Genomic DNA, 10,087 nt, shown 5'->3' on the forward strand with positions numbered 1-10,087 from the left:
GGGAAAAGTTCTTCTCAATTTAGGAAAGCATACCCTGCTGATGTCTTCCTAGGCAACTGATTTAAAATTTATGAGTAGTTTTACCGCCAACTGCAAGAAGTTAGTAGTATCAAAATTCTTCATCCCATACAATTTTCTGTGTGGTATGGAGTAGTCCCATGTTTCTCTGATACATTATCTGGCATCAATAATTTGATTTCATTAGATGAAACAAAACTATGAGTGTATGAAAGTTTTACTGAATAGTAGTACTGAACAGTAAATACCTTTGATTTTGTTGTTTCTGTTTTGTTTTGGGTTTTGTGCTATTTATTATTGAAAAAAAATGGCAGAGATGTCAAATCGGCTGCATTATGAGCTGGAACGGGACAGGACACAAAGACGGTAATTTTTAATTTATTTTTTTAAAAAAGAAAAAAGTGTTGCTACACTATAAGCTGTAGTAACAGAGTCACTTAAACTCTTAAATTACAATCCACTTAAGATTTGCCTTAGAGTGTTTTGTGCAGTTAATAACTAACAAGTATGATTTGACTGTGCTTTCACAAAAGATTAAGAGACAAGACTTCTTACCTATTTTAGAACTACTGAGGCCCAGAATGAAGTAGACATTAAAGAAAAAGAGAATCTGAAGGACACCATCCAAGGAATTGAGGGGCTGAGCAATGGTTTGATGCAAGATGAAATCCAGGGTGAACTACAAAGCAAGATAAAGCAAGTGACAACTCGACTCGCTGTGGAAGACATGGTGAGGAAATGAAATTGTCATTGAGAAACTGTACATGAAATGCAGGATAAAAAGAATGAAATTATGATTTTGTGGTATGAGTAGGATGTTTCTTCAATTAATTTAGGGAGAAAAAAGGATATGAGGTTATTTCTTCCAGCAAATATAAGTAAAAGCACATTATAATATTAATTGTGGTAATAACATGAAGCAGTAGAAAACATTTTTTCATTCTGTTTGCTGTTAACTCACTGACTTTGATTATTACAGGATCTTGAAGAAAAGCTGGACATGAAAGACAGAATAATAAAAAAATTAGAAGATCAGATCAAAACTCTGACCAAGACTATTGAAAAATGTAAGATGTTATGTGATCTATTTTGTTTAATAGCTTTGAATGCTAAGTGTCTGTTTGAAGAAAAAAAATATTTTTAAAAAACTGGAGTTTGGGGTGGAGTTAGAAATTTAGTACCTCAGAAAAGTGTGCCGGGGAATCATCAACACAAATTACATAGAAGTCCTTTCCTGGTGTATTTGTTTTTTCCCCAGCTAAATCACAGACACTCAGGGACCTGGTCTAGATGATAAAGATGCAGGCACAGGGATAAGGTCCTGCCAAGAGCAGTTAATGCCCACCCTCACACAAACCCTCTGGGCCACCAGTGTTAGTTCTGCATCTGACAAGGGGCCCCTCCCATGAGCCTTCAAGTGGCAGGTGGTTCCTGATGTGAAGTTAGTCTGTACAAAGCTCTTACAAAGTAATTCTTCACTACAGGATGCTCTCAAAAACATTGTAAAGTTGTCTAATGTAGAGGTATAACTTCACTGTTTATTTTTTCTTATTACTGCAAGTAATCCCACTGAATCCAGTGAAGCTATTCAGGAATAATATAAGTGTTACTTAACTCATAATGCTTGGAGCCATAAGATAAGAACATTAGTGTGTGCTGTCTTTATTACAGAGAAAACTGCTTTTCTCCAGTAGTTTGTTCTAACATGACCATTAGCTTATCCATTAACCTGGCAGTAACAGTGCTTTTGTGTTTGACAGCTGAAGCCCTTGTGCCCACTGTGCCCAAAGAGTACATTGGAATGATGGAGTACAAAAAAGAGGATGAAGAAAGGATCATTCAAAATCTTATCCTTGGTATTCTAGTAAAACTTGGAATTTTATAAGTCAACAACAATACTCAGAACATTGTAACAAAAAGTACATGGCACCATATTGCATTCATGCAAAGTTGCCTTTTCCCCCGTTCTCTTACCACCAGTACAATTTGTACTGCTCTTTCCACTACCAGATATTTCAACTACAGAAGTGCTTTATCTCTGTAAAAATAATTTCTCTGACTCTACATAATGCTGACTCTGTTACCTTTCTTACTATTTTTCCACCTCTAAAGCTATAAATCCCAAGAGCACACCAGGGACTTCAGTTTTCTTTCTTCCTGGTCATCTGCTAGGTCTGTAAGTCACTGTGCTTATATCCATGTGTGATGGTTGCTCTCATGTCTGTCCTTGCCATGTCTTCCCTTCACTAAAAGGAGCTGTACTTCATGTTTCTCTCTTAAAAGGATTTTGTCCCTCATCTGACCTACTTTACACTATCAGTCTTGCTGCCAAACCAGCTTTTCTCATTAGCTTACAATTAATAGTGAATTTGACAAATTTTCCATGTACATTTGTACTATTATTAAATCAAAAACACTTGCCTTTTCTTCTCACTTCCTCACTTTTGAATGTCAATATTTTTGTGAACAAAGATGTGGCCCTAAGCAATGCTGGAATTTGGTGGGGCATCCAGTGGGTAGTTAAATGTAATTTGCTTTTTGAAGTTGTCATGCCTGGCATAGCCATGCTAGACCTTAGAATTTGCTACAATACTCTCCTACCCCCCAAGAAAATATAATTAATACTCATATGTGAGCAATACTGTTACAGAAGTGGTCAGAAACAAGAGATTCACCAGTAAATCAGTTATTATGTGACTGGTCACTGCAGAAAGGAACACGGTGCTTGTCTTTTTTGGAATGATACACTGAAAATTGGGTTTTTCTGTAATAAACCAGATGACTCTCCTCCATGCAGATTTGAAGCCCCGTGGAGTTGTGGTTAATATGATTCCTGGCCTTCCAGCTCACATCCTGTTCATGTGTGTGAGGTATGCAGATTACCTGAACGATGCTGACATGCTGAAGTCTTTCATGAATGTGACCATTGATGGCATCAAGCAGGTTGTTAAGGTAGGAGCTGTGTTTGATTGTACTGTACTGTGCTTTTTGATTTTTAACACAAGGTTTACAAATGCATGTGTGGTACCTGGGGAATGCCAACATTTCCACTTGCTGATGTTCCTAGAAGGGAATGATAATGATTAGTGACACTTACTGAGGATGTAGTAGCATCCCTGTAAAGTCTCCAGCTGAGGTTCTGCTGTGCTGAACACAGAATCCACGGAATGCATTAACATAAATTATTTTTATCTGAAGATGTTGACAAAATCATTTAAAGCACTTTACATTTTACAATGAGTAGCTAATTAGGTGAAGTGCACCTGTGCTTTCAGCACTGTTCAAAGTCAGAGGGACAGAAATGAAGGCTGGTATGTCTGGCAGCAAGCTGGTAGTGGGCTCTGAGGAAGTGTTTGCACTGCTTGGCTGCTGGTGTAATTCAACATGTCACCTGTACTGCAGCACTAGAACCCAAATGATTAAAATCAAATTGCCAGCCCGTGTACAAAATTAAATTATAAACAAAAATTGCTATGCTGTATGCATAACAAATTCAGCTCTGTGAATGGATTTATAGTGGAATGAAACACCAGACACAGGGAGGAAGCACAGGCAGGAATGGACTGTGGTTTATGCAGTTGAATGTGTTGTACAGAGAACCTATAAGTTTGTACACAAACAAATTTATAGCACAATTTATCCAATAGAGAAGCTTATGTTTACTCAGCTAATAAAAATAAGAGATAGATAGTTAGAACTGTGTTTTTATAGTTTTTGCAGTGCAGTTTCATTTGTGAATGCAGGTGTTGTTCACACTTCTTTGCAGGAAGCCCTCCAGCACACTACATATCCACAGGAATTGTAAAACTGTTTGTTCAGGCTTATTATTTAGCCTGTCTATTAAGAATGCTTAAGCAGTATTTACCAAACAAAGAGGGATCTTTGCTAAGTGTTAGCCTGAAAACAGAGCAGGATTTGTTCAGCACCTTTTAGATGCTTTGTGCTCCTTCTGCTATAGATAGACTCTGTTCTACCAATGCTGTAATGGTCTTAAGTTTAATTATTGAATTAACCTTGTGAGACAATACCATAGTAAGACTGCTTTACTTACCATTTTCAGGAACATTCAGAAGACTTTGAGATGTTGTCGTTTTGGCTTTCCAACACATATTATTTTCTTAACTGTTTGAAGCAGTACAGCGGGGAAGAGGTAGGATTGATTTAATAAAATGATTCCATTACTTTTGACAGATTTTAATTGAAATTCAAAGTAGCATTAATTAATAAACTATTCACCAGCTCACCAGTGTGCCTTACAGGTATTTATGTATTCACATTGCCCTGCAGTGGTGTTATGTGTCTTATACAAATAATAAGACAGTATAGAATTGATGAGTCAAGAGAAATGAAGAAAACGTCAAAGTGCTAAAGTAGGTTAAAGTCATGGCATGGAAACTGCTACTTAATTTGAATCTTTCCACATGAGTTTAATTTGAGCTGGACTTCAGATATCCAGCCATGTATATATATATATAACAGCTTTGCTATTTTATAATTAGGTCCATTCAAATACTTACTGCTACCAAAATAGAAAAAACTCTGGAAAGAAGCAAAACAACAAGCTGTTCAGGTTTATCCCTTATCTCACTTGCTTGTTAAGCTAAATTTCATCCTGAGATTCAAGTTTCTTTTCAGCTGGAAACTCTGACTGTATTTTAAGAGGTTTTATAGACTTGGGTGGCCTGAACTGGGCTTGGAGTCGCTCCCTCTCGTGGCCACAGCGGGGTCACTCAGAACCCAAACCTGATAAGCTTTATCACCAACACTCTGTGACTGGGGTTGCAGCAGTAGGGAAAGCTCTGAATCCAGAATTTGCTTTTGATCTGTGTTCTAATGAATTATAAACACCTCACACAGGTTAGGATTTGGGGTAAACTTTTGAAGTCAGAACTTTGCAAATGAAAAGTCCAAAAATTATATCCCTTTGCAACAATATGGCATAAATGTTTTTGTTTGCCATTATAGTTGAAACAGCTACGTTGTTGGCTTTTTTTATGTTGTGGGTTTTTTTTGGTTTGTTTTTTTTTTTTTTTTTGTGGGGGGTGTGGGTAGGGCAACAAGAGGAGAACAGGGAGGGTTTGCTTTCTGTTTAAGAGATCTGGGAGTTGCTCCAGAGTTCATTGACATCTATGCGTGTCTTTCCTTTGGCTTTAGGAGCAAAGCAAACGTCAGCTTTAACTGGAAAATTAAGTACAGGAAGCACCCATTGAAATTAGCTTTGACTCATTCTGTGTTCAGCCAGAAATGGAATGAGTAACTCCAACATTGCAGTAACAATTTATAATTACCACATTATGTGATTTCTAATTATATTTACTACTCACTTATAGGAATTCATGAAGCATAACACTCCACGTCAGAATAAGAACTGTCTGAAGCATTTTGATCTCTCAGAATACAGACAAATTCTCAGTGATTTGGCCATTCAAATATATCACCAATTCATTATTGTAATGGAGAACAACATTCAGCACATGATTGGTAAGACAACAGCAATCCAAGGGCACCTAAATGTAGCTGGTGAAGCACATGAGGAAAGCTCATACAGGGAGGCAGAGGGTGGGACAGACTCCTTTCTCCTGATATTTATACTGAGGTGTTCCTGCATGTGTGTTTCTACGCATACAAATTTCACTGAATCATATATTCCCAGATTTTTTCCTCAAAACTTCCTAGTCTAGGATAATGCTGTGAATCTGAGCAACATCATACAAAAATAAAAGGCTTTTTTAAAATTGTGTGCTCTGGAAGCCTTTGTCAGTATCTTATTTTTCTTGTATCAATTAACTTCTAAAATATCCTGAAAGTAGGTTTTGTTCAATAATTAATGCAACTGAAAGGAGCCTTGGGAATTTTGATTTCATCAGTTATTTTCTGTTGTATTTCAGTACCAGGCATGCTGGAATATGAAAGTCTTCAAGGAATTTCTGGCTTGAAACCTACGGGGTTCCGTAAACGTTCTTCCAGTATAGATGACACGGATACCTACACCATGACCTCTATCTTGCAGCAGCTCAGCTATTTTTATAGCACTATGTGTCAGAATGGCTTGGACTCTGAGCTCCTAAAGCAGGCAGTGAAGCAGCTTTTCTTTCTGATTGGAGCTGTCACCCTCAATAGTCTCTTCCTCCGCAAGGACATGTGCTCCTGTAGAAAAGGAATGCAGATAAGGTAAAGCCAGTAAAGTTTCAGCAAGCCTGAGAATGAATTTTTAACACTTGTATATAATGTCCTTTACCTCTAAGTCACTGGATATTCTGTGACCATTCTGCTGGAAGTAGCCAGTTGTTTTTACTTCTTTTGGAAAAGCAAATCTTCGTGTTTTGGGCTGAGCTGTCTCAACGTGACAACTATAAATTGTTCTTTCCATGGAAACACTAGTGGAGGAAAAGGCAGAGAAAATTACAGTCAGAAGCTTAAAGTCAGGCATGGTTAGAATTCTTTCCATGCTAGCTCATCTGTGATGTGACCAACAGTATTTTTAATTCTTTCTTACCACAGTGAACAGGTGCAGTGTCCCAGGGCTGGCAGGGATACAAAAGCTGACTTGCATGTTTCATGCTCTGTGACAAGACAGGCACTGGGACAGAGCCTTGGAGGGTGTGAATTGAGCATCATCTCTCCTGTTGCAAGCACCAAGGAAACATGCTCCTAACTGTTTGCAGAAGAAACAGTGCATTTGTTTTCCATGAGTCAGTCTGCAGGCTCAGGGGAAGAAAAATCAGTAAAATCTTGGCCCATCTGAGAACATTATTAGAAGAAAGCTGATCATCCTTTATAAGCCTGGCCCTGCTTTGCAACAGCAAAGATTGTTCTCATTTCCTGTACATGCTCAGTTGCAAATAAATGTTTTAATGCCATACAGTGCAGTAGACAATGCCATTATATGTTAGTAATTTTCTGGAAACAACAGCTAAACTAATAACTTGCTATCTATTAGCCAAGCTTTAAAAAATAGACAATTAAGAAAAAATAAGAATTGAAATATAACAAGGATTTAATTTATAGTTAAATAAGCTGTTAATTGTTTGATTTCTGTGACCTGCAGGTATTGTTTTTAGCTTAAAATATATTAATTTGAACACAACATTAGAAGACTCTTTCTTCCTTAGCAGTCTTCAAAGTAACCTGCTTGTCAAGGGGAACCTGACATTTCTGTTCTTTGTTCATGGTTTAACCCAGATGTAATATCAGCTACATGGAAGAATGGCTTAAGGACAAGAATCTTCAAAGCAGCAATGCCAAAGAAACGTTGGAGCCCTTGTCTCAGGCAGCCTGGCTCCTTCAGGTTAAAAAGATCACAGATGATGATGCCAAGGAAATATGTGAACACTGTACATCTCTTTCTACTGTGCAGGTAATGAGCCATCTGTTTTTTTCCGGCAGCACTGATTGCAGAATCTTAGCTATCTAAAATAATTTGTTGCAAAAAGCCATTGGACTTTCATTTCATAAAAGTCACATTCTTCAGCATTCCACATCATCACTTGTTATATTGAATTTTAACTCCTTATTCCTGATTGCTTTGAGCATTTTAACTGCTCCTATGGTGAACGCTTTCCTGCATTGTTGTATCCCACATTTTTGTTCCACAATGTATTTTTTTTTAGTATGTCACAGGTTTTTTTTCAATTGTTTCCCTTAATAAATTCAGCTTTTTCTACATCTCCTTGATCTGCTGACACCTCTGGAAATGAGTCATAGCAATCATCATATATGTAACAACTCAGTAGGTGACAAGTCAAAATTCTCTCTTTACTGCAAAATGTTTTACTGAAGCCTTAATTAAATATCAGTAAGAATGTCATAATAATGCTTACTTCTTTTTGTCTTCTCCCTTTTTATGACACACTAAAATAGTCTTTTGTAATTTGAGCAGATAGTTAAGATCCTGAACTCATACACTCCCATAGATGACTTTGAGAAAAGAGTGACTCCATCCTTTGTTCGGAAGGTCCAGGTAAGAGCTGCCCCTGCTGTTTCCATATTCAGCTCACAGGGTGCTTCACACACTTGAGTTTTGATGCTTTACAGTTGTACTTGGCCTTTACATCACATTATTACTAAGTAGCTCATCTTCTAGACACTTGAAAGTGATGCAAGCAAATCTGCTTAACATCATGGAAAAGCAAGATTTGCCATGGGAAGAAAGCAGTGTGCTGGCTTTGCTTTGATTCTTAATTCATTGTTTTCACACTCTTTCTGTTCTGCTTTCAGGCTATGCTAAACAACCGTGAGGATGTCCCACAGCTGATGCTTGATACCAAGCATCTCTTCCAAGTGACGTTTCCTTTCACCCCCTCTCCACATGCTTTGGAACTGATACAAGTCCCCAGCAGCTTCAAACTTGGCTTTCTCACGAGGGTTTAATAAAGCCAGTGAATTGGTATTTCCTCTGAGACTCTATAAAGACAGCAGACTGTCATGGTTCATTTCACCAGCTGCTGGATAGCATGGCAGCGTGCAGTGAATTAAGCTGTTAAAAACTTCTTCCTTGGTCAAGACTTGAAGAGTAGGAGTAATTTTGTCTTGTTATTTCCTTCTCCCTTTTCTTACACTTCTTCCTTCATTTCAGTCCTACAAGAATAACTTTATATCATCACCTGGACACAAAGCTTACCATACAGTTTTAGTCCACAGCTGACAAGAAAAGCATTTATCTGACAAGTTTGCATTGCTGCCCTGTCAGCAGCAGTCAGAGGGGAAGACTGGCATGTGATAGATGTTACTGCTTTACAATTTTCTTTGCCTTCACTTCCTGTAATGAGAGGGAGTTTTTTCTTCCCAAGGCAATTCTGTTCTTTGCCTTGATATATTTGAGACTGGCTTTCACCTTTCTGTGAAGAGGGGAACTGAGATCACTCTAAGAGAATGGCTGTTACAAACCCACAATGTCTTTTTGTAGGCAGGGTGGCTCAGCTCTCTGAGTGCTTGCACTGCAGCTCAGGCACTCTGCTCAGCTCCTTGGCCAGAGCAGGGACTCAGGAGCACTTCTTGGAGACAGCTTTCAGTTCTGTTCTCTGCAGTGCCAAGTTTGGATTCAATATCAGTTATTGTAATAGAAAAGTTAGATATAAAATTCATGCTACGATCCAGGTTTGAAGTACAAGCTTGGTTCTCTGAAAGGCAGGAGTCATCTCCTGGTTTGGTTCCATCTGCAGTGCAATATACTTCAGAATACACACTGAGTATGCACACAACACCTTTCTGCCTTTCTCATTTTAGTGGTTTCCCTCCTCCATCCAGAGACTGAATAGGAGTAGATGCAGCAGCTGTGGTCTGGTGTTAATGATAAACCAAGCTCAATTCCTTACATTTCACCTTTACTTACATAATTTCAGTTGCAGGATCCTTAATTGCAGAAATGGTCTCTTTTCTGCTTTGTTCAGCCTTCTCCCTGTGGTCAGGGAGTAAAACATAACTTTATTTAGTTCTGGACCCTGTCAGAACAGCAGGGGAAATAGCATTCACCTCACCACAAGGGTGACTGTCATTAAATAGGTAACTAATGCTGGGTTTCTAGCTACTCTGTTTGCTATAGGTATTGAAATCAAGTACTAAGGCTCTGAAATAGCTAAAGGAATATAATATAAATAGCTAATGAATTGAGTTAATTTAAGGAAAAATGTCTTTGATTGTTTTTTGACTATTACTACAGTGTTAGTACTTGTTTAATTTCACAAACTACCTTTAAGTATAGAGAGGGAATAATTCTTGTTGTTTATTGTTGCTGGTGCTTACCATGTACAGTGTCATATTCCTCATGATATCCACAGAGACATAGTCAAAATACATGAAGGAAACATTTTGTGGTTTGTTCAATAACAATAAAAGCTGTACAAAAGATAATACATGTAGGTAGACTATTTTAACCTGTTAAATAAAGTAGTTTTAAATCAATTTGTAGTTCTTTGTGTGATGCAATAGTTCTGTTTCCAGTATGGAATCATTTGAAAGAAGTTATTTGGAAATACGTGAACAGTTGTGTGTGTTGTACTGCACCAGAAACATTTATTTAATTTAGTTGCTTTGCTGTAACATTGTGTCTCTTCCTGTCAGCATTGTGTGC

At 37.8% G+C, this 10,087-nt stretch overlaps 1 protein-coding gene across 1 annotated transcript in view; it reads left to right on the plus strand.

Moving 5' to 3' along the window:
• Positions 1 to 9,881, plus strand: part of MYO5C (myosin VC) — a 33,680-nt gene extending 23,799 nt beyond the window's left edge. The window contains exons 31-41 of the mRNA XM_064721780.1: positions 333 to 384; positions 583 to 748; positions 998 to 1,085; positions 1,779 to 1,874; positions 2,816 to 2,970; positions 4,079 to 4,168; positions 5,349 to 5,499; positions 5,907 to 6,189; positions 7,201 to 7,375; positions 7,898 to 7,978; positions 8,236 to 9,881. Of these exons, the coding sequence (XP_064577850.1) occupies positions 333 to 384; positions 583 to 748; positions 998 to 1,085; positions 1,779 to 1,874; positions 2,816 to 2,970; positions 4,079 to 4,168; positions 5,349 to 5,499; positions 5,907 to 6,189; positions 7,201 to 7,375; positions 7,898 to 7,978; positions 8,236 to 8,388 (1,490 nt within the window). The 3' untranslated portion in view covers positions 8,389 to 9,881. The remainder of the gene's footprint in view (positions 1 to 332; positions 385 to 582; positions 749 to 997; positions 1,086 to 1,778; positions 1,875 to 2,815; positions 2,971 to 4,078; positions 4,169 to 5,348; positions 5,500 to 5,906; positions 6,190 to 7,200; positions 7,376 to 7,897; positions 7,979 to 8,235) is intronic.
• Positions 9,882 to 10,087: the final 206 nt, after the last annotated feature.

Source organism: Zonotrichia leucophrys, chromosome 10 (assembly GCF_028769735.1).
Source record: "Zonotrichia leucophrys gambelii isolate GWCS_2022_RI chromosome 10, RI_Zleu_2.0, whole genome shotgun sequence".
NCBI classification, from domain to species: domain Eukaryota; kingdom Metazoa; phylum Chordata; class Aves; order Passeriformes; family Passerellidae; genus Zonotrichia; species Zonotrichia leucophrys.